The 17,423-nt window shown below is 47.1% G+C and overlaps 1 protein-coding gene across 2 annotated transcripts in view; it reads right to left on the bottom strand.

Annotated features, from left to right (window-relative positions):
- Positions 1 to 1,679: 1,679 nt before the first annotated feature.
- LOC138568176 (NXPE family member 3-like) overlaps positions 1,680 to 17,423 on the bottom strand; it is a 242,649-nt gene continuing 226,905 nt past the window's right edge. For both annotated transcript variants that reach the window (XM_069646427.1, XM_069646426.1), the window contains one exon: positions 1,680 to 8,741. In XM_069646427.1, the coding sequence (XP_069502528.1) occupies positions 8,209 to 8,741 (533 nt within the window). In that variant the 3' untranslated portion in view covers positions 1,680 to 8,208. The remainder of the gene's footprint in view (positions 8,742 to 17,423) is intronic.

The following is a 17,423-nucleotide window of genomic DNA, read 5'->3' on the forward strand; positions in this document are numbered from 1 at the left end:
ATTCTGGTGCTCACAATGTATATAAGTAGCACTGCTATATGGTTGAGGCATATAAACGGGGGGTGTAATAGGGGTGGCTGAGTGAAAGGGAACATGTTTGGGGAAGAAACCATGCAGGCAAACAATCACATTTGTAAATTAATGGTGGGACAAACAATACAAGTGACCAGCACTAGTACTCGGAAGTGTCACTCAGAGTAAAAAGGGAGTTGGATGATAGAAGTAGGTTATGATGAAAACAGAGGAATTTGAGTAGATACATTGCCACATGTACACCATCAACAATTCAACAATGTGTGGTATAGCTACGTGAGCTCAGTGGGGAAACAGAGGTCAAACGGAAGCTGATATGTCTGCTCCTTAATCCACCATGCATCTGGAGAACCCAAAATGCTAGTACCCCAAGAAACCATATCCCTAGAGGCTCAGTGCTTAGTCCATCTAGTGCTATGTTCGCTTTTCAGCTTGTTTCAAGGGCACAGAGTGCAACTTGTCATGATGAGCAGAGATGAGGCGAAATGTGCCAAAAACCCATAGTGCAAGCCAAGCCCACTTCTGAAGAATGGAAGGTGTACTGTTGGTAGCAGACCAATGGCAAGAAGTAGTAGTGTGTTGTTCAACTGGGGGCCTGGTGGCATTTGATGTAGAAGTACTATGGGACGTGAACAATAAATGTAACACCATGTGGGACACTTTTATCCCAAAGCTAACATGGCTTGAAACTAGAGAAATCCCAGTGAAAGTGCAAGCAGAAGAAGAGTATCAACTGTGTTTCCAAGGGAAGCAACAATAGGTGCAACAAGTCTCTGTATATTCCAGATATAAATAAAGGCACTGCAGCATTAATAGATGGTTACTGGGTGTGCAGCCAGCAGGTGTATCTACACCTCCAGCCATCATGGAGGGGCACATGCTCTTTGGCAACAATGCCTTCAGCCATACTTGCAGTTTTTGATGCACACCTATCAATAGCACCAACTTCTGCCGTCTCACAGCCAAAACATCCCTCACCATGTCCCTCACAGGTGCGAAGGAGGCAGTCACTGCAAAGAAAGAAATGGAGATCGAACTACCTATCTGAAGATTCATCCAAGTTACTGAATGAAAGACCGGACAAGTATTGGTTTTTCTACAAAACTGAGGTGTTCTTTGCTTCCATTATGTTACCTGGAGTGCAGGCTGCCGCAAACTCAAAATGGGTGCAGATCATCAGGTGGGAAATGATCCAGTTGGCGAATGATACCGAGCAAGGATTGAACACGATCAAGAGTGAGATGCAGGCCATCAAGCCGATGACGCTTAAGAACCGGTACATTTTGGATCTTTTGATGGCCATGGAAGTGTGGTACTTAAGAAAATTTGACAATCTTGCTGCATATACATAACCCCAAAAAATGGCAAAAAACGGTCTGTGTCCCACATCATAGGGGCCCTTGTTAGGCAAGATTCAATGCAGTACCCCTATGGGAGACTACCAGTCTTGTCCTCTTGGTATTAGGTAACCCACCCATTGGTATAGGTCTGTACTACACAAGTTTGTAGAGTGACTGAGCAGCCAGACTTATCTCAAGAGGGGTAAATGTGAGCTGTAGAGCTGTAGCATTGAAATCCACAAATACAAGTATACAAATAACACTTACACTCAAGGTTTTATAGCAAAATAAATATTAATTTATTTAACTGTCAGTTTTAAATAAGCCTTCTTTAATAATTGCAATATGCAACACTCAAAATACACTTCATAACACTTCCTCAGATTTCAGATAAGCAAGTGAATACTCTTTAGAGATGCTTCATACAGATGTCCTAAACCCTGAGGTGACTTAAATTACTAGGACAGTATTGGCATTTATATATCCCTTTTTGTACTTGGTAAAATTCTGAGGTTGTGGAAAAGTAAAAGGTTAGGGAAGGACAAAGGTTAACATGTTCTCTAAGCATGTGAGCACTTTTCAATCTCCCAATGAAGTCTAGATTAGATCTTTCGCAGCAATACAATTTAAACTTATGCACCACATATGAGGTACAGTTAGAATCAATGTCAATGGGTCAGAAGAGTCTGCAGGGAGCCAAGACAGCCAAAGTCAATTTGAGCAATGTCTATGGAGCTGAGGCACTTCTTTAGATAGCACAAAGTCTTGCACAATGTGTAAGAGATTTTGTATAACAAGAATCACTGTTGGGGCACAAGCTGTTAGGCTTGTGAAAGGCAGAGCTGAGATCAACTCTGCAAAAAATAGCTACTGTGAGTCTCCAGTGAGAACATGCAAGCTACAGATAACAAGAGGTATGTACCCCTCAGTCAGTACAGTACCTTAGGTTTCAAGAAGAGGATCCAGCTGGATTCTGCTCTGGTTGCCGTCTTGCAGATCCTGGGTTCCTGGCCCTCAATCATGGGGACAAGAGGGAGGATGTCTGGAGGACTCCTGCCCTGCAGTTTTAAGGTCAACAGCGGCTACATGCTCTTTTCAGTTCAGCAGCACTTCAAGGTTTCAGCTACCAGCAAATAGCAACACTGCGGATCTCGGGCACTTGATGGGCTTCCCTTGCTTCTGGAGTCCAGCACTCTGGTGAGGTGACTCAGGCTTGGGTCGTCCTGCTTCGGGAGGGTCCTCAGGAACGTCCTGGAGCTCTGGTTCGGCTTAAAGACAATGCACTCGACTACGGATTTCTTGACCCCTGGCAATCGGTTCCAGCAGCAGCAAAGAAGTACAGACAGTTGGGGAAGGTCCTCCAGCAAAGTTCGTCTTGTGGTTAGTTGATCCCACTAACCCAAGGGAAGAAGTGGTCAGTTCCGGGGCTTCTCTGGTGGATTCGGAATTGGAGTTTCAGCACTGCAGCAGGGCTTCACCGGGCAGTTCAATGGTCCAGGAGGGTGCAGCAAGCTTCTCTTCAAGATTCCTTCATTGGATGTTTCGTCCAGTGGTTGACTCTGCCTTCAGTTCAAGAAATCTCACCTTTTTTTTTTAGGTTTCTCCCATTCATGCACAGCCTAGCCGTCTCTCACATACCATGGTGGGTGTCCTGCCAGCCAATCAGCACAAAGAGACTAAGGACGGAGTTTTTGGGCACCTCCCTCGCTTCCTGCCCTGCCAGACACACTGGTGCCAGAGGCGGGTTTCAGCATTGAAGCCCACCAAAGGCAAAACAAACAAAAGGGCCAAACCTGGTTTGGCGCACAGAGTAAAACCCACGAAAGACCTCACAAGCACGAAATGGTGAAAAAAGAAAACCGGGCCATTTTGGGAAAATGGGCACCCATGGGTGCACTACTACAGCTGAGGATTCAGCCTGCGGTAACAATGCACAGTGGTAGGAAAATTAAACAACTGTCACCAGCCATTAAAAGTAGTGAGGGTAACATAAAATTGTTTACATGAGTAAGTAGGAAAAGGGGCTACTAAGTAACCCCTAGTACTTTCACATAAAATGGGGTGTACTGGACCTACACAGGAAAAACAGGTAAGTAAAGTCAATTTCACCTTACTACTCTTGGGAACAGTAGTTCACCCAAGAGAAGGTATTTAAACCTTATGAGAAATCCAAAGGACTTCTCTGTGACACTGCATTGAAGGTGCTGTGTGTCACCATACAAAAGTGGTCTCACTCACTCCAGGATTAAATTAAAAAGTCCTAAAGTGCAGCAAAAGAGCTTGGGTCTCTAAGGTTGAAGGGAATTATAACAGTCCTGCACAGACCAAAGACTGGTGTGGAAAGTGAAGGACGAATTGAAGCAGACGACTGGTTTGACGCAATGTTCTTGTGAGCGCCATTATCGATGGGAGTGCTGATAAAGATTCCGGTCCCTGTTGTCATACTCTTGTTGGTGATGTTCTGCACGTGCCAAATGATCCTTCAGTGCTACATAAAGAGCACACCAAATAGCGCAATGATGATGGTTTCAATTTTGGCAAGTGGTGTACCCCGTGGTCCAAAAGATGGGCAAGCCCATACAGAGGACCTAACTTAGCCACGCTTGGTAAGGATAGAGAGACCTGTAGATCCCCCAGGGACTGCAACCATACCCCCTCCAGATCCAGAGAATTACACCGAACTCTGGGTAGACATATCAGGTGATGGATGGTGTATTTAACTTACCCGTACCCCTGAACAAATTGCCCAGGCTGCAGAAAGGTTGAGTGTTGTATGTATAGTATGGGTACCGAAGGAGGGAACATGGAGTGTTCAAGAAGTCTCAAGAATGACAGCAGAGTTAGTTAATGTGGGATTAACAAATGGGGGCATGTCGGGATGCATATCTAGGTCCTCTGCCCCTCAATGCAGTTAAGGCTGAAGAAGATTTATTAAAGATACATGGTAATATAGAAGGGCAGTGGTAGGGGGGGTGCCAAGTAGGGGCTAGAGAATATTATAGTATGCAGTAATAAAGGGTAGGCGAGTCATTGTGGCTTTGAGATAATAAGCACTGAACTGTCGCCATTTTAAGGTTGAGGCCTAAGATGGACAGGCTTTAGCAGTATCACATCGTAGTATTTCAGAACCAATACACGTTCCCATCCCCACTCCCAGTCCAAACTGCAGACGAAAAAGCCTTCATGCCAAACAGATAAAACCATCCCATTGTCTCACGCGGCAGGCCTATGCAACTACAAAGGAATGTGAATAGCCAACGCGAGCAGGGCTGCGCCTGTCCATGAAGGACAATCTCCTGGGAGCCAGGGCAGAGGCCCGATGCTGCCAAAACAGCTCCGTTCAGATTTAGGGCCCTAAGGCCCCCATGATACTGGTCAATCTGTTTGAACTACCACATGCCCATTATAAGAACTCTTAAATCCCTCACACAGTTACTGATTAGTGTGGTCCTGGCTGAGCCCAGGTGAAGGCCTGGCAGGGGGCTGATGTCAAGGGGGAGCACAGAGCAGAATGTCTTGTGATTTGTACTGCGAGGTGCACAAGGTGAGGATAACAAATCTAGGTCAGTCCCGGGGAGGCATGGTAGGGGCACCTGCGTGTTGTGTCTGGGATCCAAAAAAGCACCTCACGTTTCAGAGGGCCAATTTTAGCTAGAGAGTATCCACTGAGCTCCTGTCCAACTACCAGGTGCACATCACGTGGGGTGTATGTGGAGAGAGAACTGTTCATAATTGGGGATCCAATTATATTGCAGGAGCCTAGAGTGGCAAGGCCAAAGACCACATGCAAGGGTATTGACACAATAACCTGGGAACCAATCGTCTGGCAGCTCATATGCAGCAGGTGGTGTGTACATTGGGGAGGGCCAATGGGCAAGGGGAACCAACAGTGTGTACTGCTTTGCTCTGAAGTAACCAGTGAGCTCCATAGCAGTCGGGATGGAATGCCCCTACTGGCATGTTTTTTAAAAAAACTTTTGTGAAAAAACCTTGTTATCCTTGCAAGAGATGCACCTAGCCTTTTTTCTCAGAGGAGTGTCCATTTCTGGTCTGGTTGCCAGTGGTCCGCCCTACAGGGGCAATACTGGCACAGCTGATATAAAAACATCATCTTACAGAAGAAATATGGCATTTTGGGCAAAGCAACATGAGTGTGTCCTTACAGTAGCAATACCTGCATTAGAAGGTGTATCCAGCATGAGTGGATCCTAAAGTGGCAATAACAGCATATATTGACACAGTCAGAATGAAAACATCTTACAGTGGAAGTATTGCCATTATTAAGCATAACCAACATGCATGTGTGCTTACAACAGTGGTAATACTAGACGTAATGGTCAAAGTCAACATGAGTGTGTTCTTACAATTCCAATACTGACATAAATTGGCGCAGCCAGCATGAAATGTCTTCTTAGTGGTAATACTGGGGTTAGCGGATGTGGCCAAACAGGCATACATTGGCACAGACAGCATGAAAACATCTTCTTAGTTGTAACACCAACATTATTGGGCATAGTAACATGATTGTGTTCTTACTGTGGCAATTCAGGCATATATTGGTGCATCCAGCATGAGCATGTCTTCTTAATGGCAGTACTGGCATTAATGAAAGCAACATGAACAATTTTTTTCAGTGGTATTATTTGTATATTTTGGAACAGCCAGAATGAAAACATCTCACAGTGACAATATTAGTATTATTAGGCATGGCCAACATGCATGTGTCCCACAGTGGCAATAGCAGCTTTACTGGCATAGCTAATGTGATACTAGCTTATATACCCCATCCAGCATGAAAATGTCTTCTTAGTGGAAATACTGGCAATATTGAGCATATCCAACATGAGTGTATTCTTGCAATGGTAATACTGGCATATTTGGTGACCAAAGGCAAGAAAATATGTTTGTAAAGGCTCATGTGTACTTGTGATGACATTGCATCTATAGGAGTTCTCCATGTGTGATGCCACAGAAGTGATTGTCAATTGTATAGCTTTTTAGGCAATGTATAGAGTGCTACTAAATTCCCAACTTTTATTATATATTTACAAAATATTCGTGAGGAAGAAACTGATTCACCCCCCATACACCACTTGGTTAGTTCAGACTCCACTCTCCCACTATTCCCAGTCATTTACATGGATTACTGGAAATATTACTCAACACCAGTTAAATAAATTCACCAACCACCAATAAAGAGGCAGCATTGCCGTCCGTCATGTATGTGCATTGCGGCCAGCATTACAATGACTCCTTATGGTTTGAACCTGCTTTTGTGGGTGTACATTGCAGGTGGGATTCATAGGGATCCAAGCCACTCTGACTGCATCGAAATTACATGTAGTTAGAGACACTGGCGTATTTCCTGAGTGGAACAGGAGTAAAAGACAGAGGTGACTTTACTCTGTATGCCCCACCTCTGTGCAGGAAATCGGAGCAGAATGGGCCAGAACATACATTACACAAGGGGCCTCATTACAAGTATGGCGGAATCAGAAAGAATTGGCGGTAATGCAATTACCGCCAGTGTTCCCGCTCCGCCATACTACGAGTATGTCCCTGAAGTGGAGGATTTACCTCCAGCATCGTGCTGGAGGTGAATCCTCCAATTCTCTGCCAAAAAACATGCAAAATCTGCAGAATTACCTCTGCAGTAATTCCACCAAAAAGCCCTATAGATTCCTATGAACTCATAAAAAACGGGCATTTACACCGCCACTTGCATTACGGCTGTAATTCAGCCGGGCCAACTGGCGGTAAAAGTAATTCAGTTCGGTGGTATCCGGGTTTTACCGCCAGAAAAACCGCCCAACTCGTAATGAGGCCCTATGTAGTTAACTTATCTGTGCCTCGTAATATATTCTGGGCATTTCACTGCCACCTGCAAAATGTATCAGGATTAGTGGCTCAGTCTCTAAAGCCATGTGTTTTAGTTTGTCTCTCTGTTCCTCAGGCTAATGTCTATCAATCAAAATGAGTGTCAGTTTCTCTGGGTGTGTGTTCTCACCATTAGTGTCTTGCTCAGCTTTGGTATACTTAGATTTTATGCTTAGTGGCTCTATCTCTTCTGGTTAGTTTTCCTGCCTCTTAGGTGGACCATCTGTCTTCCGAGTTGAGTGTGCCTCTTTCTGTGAGAGTCTGTCTCTTGAAGTTAACGACTTTGTGTTTCCAGAAAAGGGAGGATTCTTAGGTGTGTGCAAATGTAAGAAAGTGTTCCTCCACGAAGGAGGAACACTTTTCTTACAAACGCCATATTCTGATGAAGAAAGAATGTGGTGCAGGGACATGAAAGCTTGGCGTTTGCATGTACCTGATTTATGGCTTGACAACAGCCCTAGCAACCATCAGAAATGTAGGGCAGCCACATGGAGGGGATTCTCCTCACAGCAGGACTGGTCTACCATGACAGAAAAACGAGTAAATATACGGTACCTTTGCGGTGCCGTTAAACTACTCTGCACACTGTTTCCATTTATAAACAATCAATTGCTTAGACTGCAGCACCGCTTGAAAGTTTAAGAAAACTTTGTTAAACTCGAAAGTGGCAGTCTATTAAGAAATGCTTGCAATGACACTGGAGCTAATGTTTCCCCCACAATGTGTGATTTTGGCGGCTTTTGCTGTTGGAAAGCATGACATCTCCCCTCCAATATTTCCACCCACCTCAGAATGATGGCGCTGGAAACTAGAGGGGAGAATGTCGGCTTTCCACACACTTTTTATCACAAGCTCAGAATCAGGCCCTCAGTGTAACATTGACTGATATTACTGACTCAGTCAGCATCTCCATATCTTGGAGCTAATGCTTCATTCTGATGAGGTCAGTGTCCGCCCCTCAGACTTTACTAGGACAGATGAAGGAGAGAAACATATCCACTTGATTCCTGGTAATGGGTCTCTGGGGATGGAGGCTCTCTGGTAGATAGTGGCATGATGTTGACTCCCAGGCATCAACAAAGGCTACATGCATCCCAAAGAACATGCTCCTTAGGATACGGTCCAACTGATGAGACAACCAGTTGCTTCCATAAAGATGACCCGTGTTGGCAGTTTTTATAATCACTGTGGTCTCAGGGCTCCTCTCCAAGAGCTCAGTGATGGCCCTTCGGATTCCTCTCAGACGCTGGATGTACACCTCCACTGGAAAAGAGGTGAAGTGGGCCCAGATATTAAAGGCAATCACTACGTCTGGTCCGCCACCAATGGCTGCAATGTCATTGGCCATGTAATGGGTATCTGCCACCATCGTCTTGGCCATGCGCAGTGGCTTCCCATGCACTCTCCATTGCATCAGGAGGCCATTTTCTGGGTCTGTTGCCAGCAGGGGACCGGCCTGTGGTTGCACATGTAGGTCTATGCTCTTCAGGGCTAGTAGAGAGAGAAATAGATGGATTACCAGTGGGGAAGGAAATGGAAGGCAAAGCATCATGCAACATGTCTAGACAATTTGGAAGGTTATGGACCTATCATACATCTGGCTCCCCCAACATACATTCATAAATACAATCCCCGTGAAGCCATTTGATGGAGAGTGAAAGCTACACTGGTTAGGTTGAGACCAGAAAATTAAACGGTGGCTTACTCAGGTGATTTAAAAAAATGTTCCCTTCATCTGTCCTTTTCGTTGACTCAACTATCGAAACAAACGCATTTGCGGTTTGAAAAGTGTAGCCAACCATCACGTGATAGCTCAGCAAGTACACTACTCTCGAAGGTAGCTAGGTGTCACAGCTTCCCTCATTGTTTATCTGTGTTCCAGAAGACCCCAATCTGTGCCCCACTCGGCTTGGCACCTGATGTTCAAACAAAACATTATCAAACGCTACTATGGCAACAAATCTGAACTCTACCATTAGGGTTTCTTATTAACTATGGAGCCAAATCTGAGTGGCCAACCCCTCCCAGCTCTCAGGATTGCACCTAGATGACTTCACCAACCACCTCTCCTCCAGCATCAAGGAATTTGGCTTCTACATCAACCCCAACAAGAACCTCATGCATCGCGTGAGAAAAGACATTGCGAACAGCATAGTACCATCGGAGGCCTCTTTTTAGTGTCAGATCATTCCGCCTGTACAATACCTTCACTGGCCAAGACTTTCTAAAATCAGGTCAAGCAATGTGCATCTCACTAGTCATCACAGCCTGGCCCTAGGCATGTGAAAGACATCCTATTCACACACCAGACAGGCTGATCATTAACCAGGGTAGGTATGGCAACAACACCTGGAGTAAAAGAACACCACAGCTCAGACTGGTCATTCCAGACAGCATCACGTTCAATCCATTGTGCATGCAGTTAAAAATGCATCCACAACAAACATATTGGGCCTCATTACGACCCCGGCCCTAAACCATGGTGCTATTAGCACCATGGTCCATGCCGGGGTCCGCCATGGTGAATGGCGGAATTACCGCCCCATTCCAAGGTTGGCGGGCGGTAATTCCCCATTCACCATGGGCCCTTCCCCATTCCCATTTTTGCCCCATAGGGCTCAATGGGAATGGGGAAGGCGCGAAGTACGGTGCCGCAAATTGCGGCATCGTACTTAGCACCAAGGTCCCTTTGCGGGTCCCTACTTTAACGGCTGGTAAAACCAGCCACTAAGGTCGGGTCCCGCAAAGGGACCTCGAAATTAGGCGCTAATAGGTTAACAGCGCTGCAGCCTTTTACGGCGCCGTTAACCCATTAGCGCCTGGGTCGTAATGAGGCCCATTGACCTTTTGTCAGAAAACCTCTCAATTTCTGTCTCTTTGCATCAGGCACAGCATAAATCTTGAAATCTCAAAAGCTCATAAAGAAAGGACAAGAAATCATGCCTACCTATTGTTACGGAGAATTCTCACCCAGGTAATAATTCCCTCTGCCTTAAAGCCACTCAGCTCTTTTGCTATATTTTGGGACTTTTAACATTTCATTTTCAATGTGTTTTCTGTGTTTGTGTTCTTTGGATATGGAGTTTTAGACAACTCCATCGGCATCATCTTTTTCTTGTGTGTCACACAGCACCTTCAGTGCAGTGGCACATGGATGTCTTTTAGACTTCCGAAGGTTTAAATACCTTCTCTGGGACGGACTACTGTCTCCCAGAGCATATAAAAGTTAAATTGAGTTCACTAGTCTTTTTAAATCCATAGACCCAGCACACACTATCTTCCTATAAAGTGCTGGAGGGGTTGCCTAGCATCCCCTGAGTCTAAACACTCATGTAACAGTCAAAGGTTAGCCTTTCCTCTTGAAATGGCTGGTGGCAGTGGTATTAGAACAAACTACCATGATTTTTCCCGACCGCGAACACCGGTAGCTAAAAATCGGGTCATCCATGTTTTCCAATATGGCGCCCAAGACCTCTCTGCAAAAACAGACTCTGGTCATCTTTTTTTGCCGTTTCTTTTAGGAAAGGTCCTTCTAGTGTTTGTCTCTGCGTGCCAAGCCAGGTTTGGTCCCTTTGTTGGATGGCCTTTGGCAGGCTTCAGTGCTGAAGCCCTCCTCTGGCTCCTGAGTGTCTGGGATGGACAGGATGTGAGGGAGGTGCCTGAAACTCCCTGTGCTTAGTCTCCTAGGAGACCTGAATGCACTTTGATTGGCTGGCTGACTGTTCGGCAAGGACAGCCACCCTGCTGGGTGAGTGACAGCTAGGCTGGAATGCATGGGAGAAAAATGTTTAAAAGCAGGTCTCTGGGACTTGGAAGGCAGAGTCGACCACTGGAGCGAAAAAACCGAAGACGAGCTGCAACTCCTGGACCGTTGGTTTGCCCGGTGAAGCCCTGCTGCAGGTCCGAATTGCCTGAAAATCCCTCGACAGAGAAACCCCTTCAAGGACGACTTCTTCCTTTGAGCTGGTGGGAACAACCAACTCGCAAACCAACTCGCAAGCCACCTGGACACCGTCTCCATACTGGTTGAATTTTCTTCAGAGTGCTGTTGAAAACCGGATAGCCAATGAGAAGGATACCAGTGTGTGGTATCACACCTTAAAACCGACGTTTAGCCAAGCTTGTGGATTCTTCCCTGGGCAGTGCAAGAACCCCCCGGTGTCCTCCTTGTCCCTCCTTGAGTGAAGCTCAGGAACAGCGAGATCTGCTCGAACTGCCAGGAACAACTGCCTCAGCTACAACTTTTCTTCATCCATAAGGGACTGTGCAAACGCGGTGTGTAAATCCTTTCTGCCGCCGTGAAAGTTAGTGAAACGTTCCCAACTTTGGAGACTTGTTCGCACCTAATCCGACATATAACTTTTTCTGGCAAACTACTTCTAAGAACTTTGGCAAAGACTTAACCGTTTAGTACCAGAACTGTGCTATCCTATCCAAGACACTGAACAATTGACTTTGGTCCAGGCCTATTGAATTGAATTGCCTCTTGTAGTGAACTAAAACTATTTGACCTGCAGATGAAATTAATTGTGCTTTGATTATTATAACCTTTGTCTTTCTACCCCTTTTGAAAGTTACTGAAGTGCCATTTTGCTCCCACTTCAGAGGAGCCTAACTTCTTCAGAAACTTAATGGTGGTGTACTGTAGTGTATTATAGTGTGATGTTGAACTGCTTCTTGCTAGTGGAACGTTTTCTAACTAAATGTGTAAATAAATGTATATTCTTTTACCAAGAAACCTTGAGTGAGTGTTGTTAACAAGTCCACATCGTTATGGGGGCAAGCTGCCGTTGCGGCTGGGGCGTAAAGCGTACAGGATGTTACGCTAGGGTTGGGGAGGGGTGGGACCCAGGGTGCGGCAGTTGCCGCGTATGTTTCAATAAAGCAGGTTGCACTTGATCTTGGCTCCATGTCAGTTTGTCAAGGGCTGATCAACCCGAGTCCACGAGGGACTCCAACAATGGCGACGAGGGGTCAACACCCCGCCCACGCCAACTCGAGGCCTGCCGCCGGGCAGTGAAGCGCGTTGGTGCGCCTCCGCCACTGCGACTGTCACCACGCACCGTGCCCCGGAGTTGAACGCCGGCCGGTGCTCAAAGAGTCCCACTGGAGAGAGCAGCGCAGAGACCTAGGCGCCTCAACAGATATCCAGTGCACCACACCACGCATCGGAGCCCTGCAGTGATGGTGCTGCATTAATGCATGTAAGAGCACAGGCTAGGTGCATCAACACGTATCAGAGCCCCCGATCATGTCCGGGTGTGGCCCCGCCCGCCGGCGCTTAGCAGGAGCCACTTGAAGACGCTCCACATGCGCCACACGCAGATGACCGCTCGGGAACTCAGTGAATGAAGCGGCTCAACGCACATGACGTAACCAAATCATATACTTAGGAATGTGTCACGCACACACGTGGTGAACACACGGATCAAAGCAAGGAAACATAGAAGCCAAGCAAACAGACAATGTTCATTAAATAGAGGTGAAGATACGACCAGGACAGCTATGAGTGGCTCCACCACTGACACCAGACACTTCTGACTCGCATACCACCACGCAAGCCTGTCAGACCCGGCGTTAGCAACAGCCTCATCCTCGGGAGGGGCAGACAACTCACAAGAAGTTGACCAACAACCGCAGGCCACCAGCGGCACGTCACAAGTTATGCACATGCCCAACCCATTTGAAATACGAGACACCTCGAACCGGGACCTCGATGGGCCATATGGCTCAGAGATTTCAAATTCTACGCAGGAGCCATAGGCCTAACCGATGACGAAAGACTCAAGAACACACTCTTCATGGCAGTAGGACCGGCGGTAAGAGACACTGCGGGCGAATTACTAAATGTAGACACTGTGAAATATGGAGAACTCCATGCAAAACTCTCAGAATACTTCGCGCCGCACACGAACGTTGATTACGAACATCACATATTCCACACCACCAGACAGGAGAAGGACGAATCCATAGACAACTTCGTCATGCCCATTTGCATTAAACAAAAACATTGCGAGTTCCACAAGTACTCAAATGAAGAAGCACTCAGATTGCAAGTGATCGCGGGATGCCTCCCACAACCATTCCGAAAACAATTGCTGCAAAAGCAGAGGTCACTGGAAGAAATCGTAGCGCTGGCCCGCATGGAAGCAGCAGTGGACGCGCAGCTGGAGAACCTAGGCAAAGTTTCTATACAACAGCCCACAGAAAACTCCGACACGATCAACAAACTGTATGCAAACCCTACCCAAGGAGGTAAGCGTCCTGACGCCACATGCTATAAATGTGGATATGAATACCCGCATGCGGGAGAATGCCCCGCATTAGGACAGCAATGCGCTGCATGCGGAGGGATGGACCACTATAGGGCTATGTGCAAAAACGCGCCAAGACCCACTCTGAGTAAACGTCGAACTCAGGAAAGGCGCAGATACACCCGCCAAAGCCCACCAAGATCCAGAGGTGAGAGCGACCGCACAAACCGTCGGAGAGAAGACAGAGATCGGAGAAGTGTCTACACGCGAGAGGCCAGATGCCCACCAGAAGAAGCGAGATGCTCACACAGACAGCGTTTCGTCAGTTACATTGAAATGCGGTCCCGCACCAGCAGTGAAATTCCGTCATCAGAAGAAGATCAAAGGAAAAAGGGATACGTCTGGGCTCTCAAAAACAACACCACGACCATTCAGCACAGCCCCATTCTTACATTGCATGTCAATAACACCCTGCTACAATTTTTGATAGATACCGGGGCAACGGTAAATATCATCAGCGAACAAGCATACGAGTCGTTCACACCGCCATCAAAAATCAGGAAAGCCTCAGTGGACATATATCCTTATGGCGCCACAACCCCTCTACCGTGCAAAGGCACGATCACTGCATGGTGCACCCACAAAGAACACGCAGCAAAAATCCCCTTGCACATTTTGAAAACTGAGGCCAAAAGTGGGTGCATTCTAAGCTTTCGGACGGCAGTGGACATGGGTCTAGTACACATCTTATACCAACTGATGGCCCATAAATACTTTGCCAAACCAGAGATGATTGAACAAACCTTCCCAAAGTTATTCCGCGGCCTCGGGAAATTAAAGAACAGGAAAGTACACCTGCACATAAATCCACTTGTCAAGCCGGTGGCTCAACACTATCGCGACATTCCCATCAATATTCAAAGACAGGTGGAGGACGAACTAGACAAGTTTATCAAAATGAACGTAATTGAACCCGTGCCAGGACCTACGCCCTGGGTGTCGCCCATCGTCCCCGTCCCTAAAAAATCCCCGGACGCATCCATACGCCTATGCGTCGATATGTGCAGAGCCAACGTCGCCTTCGAGAGGGAGAGACACCAGGCACCCAGAATCATGGACATGATTCATCTCCTTCATGGAGCGAAGATCTTCTCAAAATTGGACTTAACGAAAGGATACCACCAGATTGAAATCTCGCCAGAATTTTGATACATTACTACTTTTGTAACCCACCTCTGCCTTTTCCAGTACAAATGGCTCAGCTTTGGCATTTCATCGGCCGCTGAAATTTTCCAAGAGGAGATACGAAGGGTGATCCGACACGTTCCAAACTGTTTAAATTATTCAGATGATCTATTGGTATATGGCAAAACCCGAGAGGAGCAGGACATGGCGCTGCACAGAGTATGCCAAGCCCTAGAGGAAGAAGGTCTCACATTAAACTAGGCGAAATGCGAATTCTCAAGAGGGTCTCTAAGATTCTTCGGTCACATTTTTTCAGAAAAAGGGATGAGACCTGACGCCCACAAAGTCAAAGCACTCAACTCGGCCACGCCCCCCCCCCGAGAACACGACTGACCTGCGCTCATTCTTAGGGCTGGCCAGTTTCTGCACAAGATACCTGAAAGACTACGCCACCGTGAGTAACCCTCTACGCCTGCTCACGAGCAACGACACACCGTTTATCTGGTCGACAGAGTGCCAGAAGGCATTTCAGGTAATAAAGAACGCCATCTCGCAAGCGGAAGACATGGCATACTTTGACGTTCGCCGAGACACAGAAATAATTGTTGATGCCAGCCCAGAGGGACTGGGCGCAATACTTACTCAAAAGGACCCGGGAGACCCGCACAACATCTACGTAGTAGCCTACACCAGCAGGAACCTGTCCGCCATGGAACAAGCATATTCGCAGGCAGAAAAAGAAAGCCTAGCAGTGGTATGGGCATGCAAATACTCTCATCTATTTCTGTTCGGAAAGGAATTCACGATAGTCACAGATCACCAGGCACTGCTCACCATCTACGGCGACCCCAAAGCCAGGATGCCACCAAGAATAGCCAGATGGAGTCTGCGTTTACAGGACTACAAATTCACAGTAATACACCGCCCCGGCAAGGATGAGAACCCAGCAGACTACTTATCCCGTCATCCAACAGCATCAACCGAATCACAACCATCCATCGCAGACGCATACATAAACTATGTAGTTCATCATCTTCAACCACTGCCAGTAGGATGGGCAGTACTATCCGCCCAATCTGAACTAGGCCCAGCTCTCCGAATCGTGAGACACTGCTTGCAGATGAACAAGAAAACACTCATGAGACAGCAAGCAAGATCGGAGGCAGAAACAACACGGGACGATGTCAAGTGGCTTGATCAAGTCCGAGACGAAATCACTGTAGTGGATGACCTCGTACTGCTAAAAGGATGCAAAGTAATCATTCCAAGAACACTTCGAGAAAGAACGGTGAACCTGGCTCATGAAGGGCACCGAGGGGTGGTAGCAACGAAGCACCTCCTCAGGCAAAAGGTATGGTTCCCGCAGCTTGACAGACTGGTAGAAAACATCGTCGGAGGCTGCCACATCTGCACACAAGTAGCCCCATCCGCCACACCCGAATCCGCTACAGACATCACCTCTTCCAAAACAGGTATGGGAGGAACTCGCAATAAACCTTTTTGGACGGCTAAGTGACAGTACACACGTAATAGTACTCATGGAGGAACACTCACAATTCCCAGACGCAAAGATTGTCGAAAGCAGTTCAACATCGAGTGTTATCCCACCACTTGACCGAAATTTTATCGGCGTACGGGATCCACAAGATCATAAAGTCAGACAACGGCCCAACATTTGTAAGCCACGAATTCCAGACATTTGCCGAGTATATGGGTTTTCAACATCGCAAAATAACCCCTCGCTGGCCCCGAGCCAATGGCATGGTCGAAAGGTTCATGGCCAGCATCAAGCGGACTCTTCAAATCGCCCACGTTCAAAACAAACCTTTCGAGCAGGCTCTGAACCAACTGTACAGACACACACCCCACAGCAAGACAGGGATATGCCCAGCGGACCCAATGTTCCGACGACCAATCACTACGAGGTTACCTGAGGATCTCCGGCCACGAGAACCGACGGCTCAGGAACAAGAGGCGAGAGTCAACAATGAAGCGAGAAAAGCGAAAATGAAAGAAGTCACAGATCGGAAAAGACAATCTTGTGAGAACCCCATACAACTGGGGGACGAAGTGTGGTTTCGACAACCAAAGACTCGAAAGGAAGAAGCCACGTACGCATCCACCCCACTCATCGTAACCCACAAGAAAGGCACGATGGTCACGGCACAGAGAAATTTATGCTCGTCAGTGATGCGAAACATATCACACTTCAAACACGTGACGTCCAACCAGGGAGAACCCTGAAAAAAGGAACAGGGACAGCGAAGAAGACAGAAACAGGGATGAACCGTACCAAGGAGATGGGGAAGAGTCTGAAGGTGAGCAGAACACCATGATACAGGTCACTAAAGTGGCGACCCCATGTAGGTCAAGGCAACCTCAAAGGAGCCGCATGAAGCCGCTTCGCCTCATAGAAGAAATGGAGTAAAAGAAACGAGAATGGACCAGCATGTTAAAAAGGGGGGAGATGTTAACAAGTCCACATCGTTATGTGGGCAAGCCGCCGTTGCGGCTGGGGCGTAAAGGACGTTAACGCTAGGGTAGGGGAGGGGCGGGACCCAGGGTGTGGCAGTTGCCGCGTATGTTTGAATAAAGCAGGTTGCACTTGATCTTGGCTCTGTGTCAGTTTGTTAAGGGATGATCAACCCGAGTCCACGAGGGACTCGAACAAGTGTGAGTTTGAACTACTGTGATTGAAAGTCCTTTGTGTAACATCTTGTACTGCTCACATCCC

Source organism: Ambystoma mexicanum, chromosome 1p (assembly GCF_040938575.1).
Source record: "Ambystoma mexicanum isolate Mex_15411 chromosome 1p, UKY_AmexF1_1, whole genome shotgun sequence".
In the NCBI taxonomy this organism is placed as follows: Eukaryota; Metazoa; Chordata; class Amphibia; order Caudata; family Ambystomatidae; genus Ambystoma; species Ambystoma mexicanum.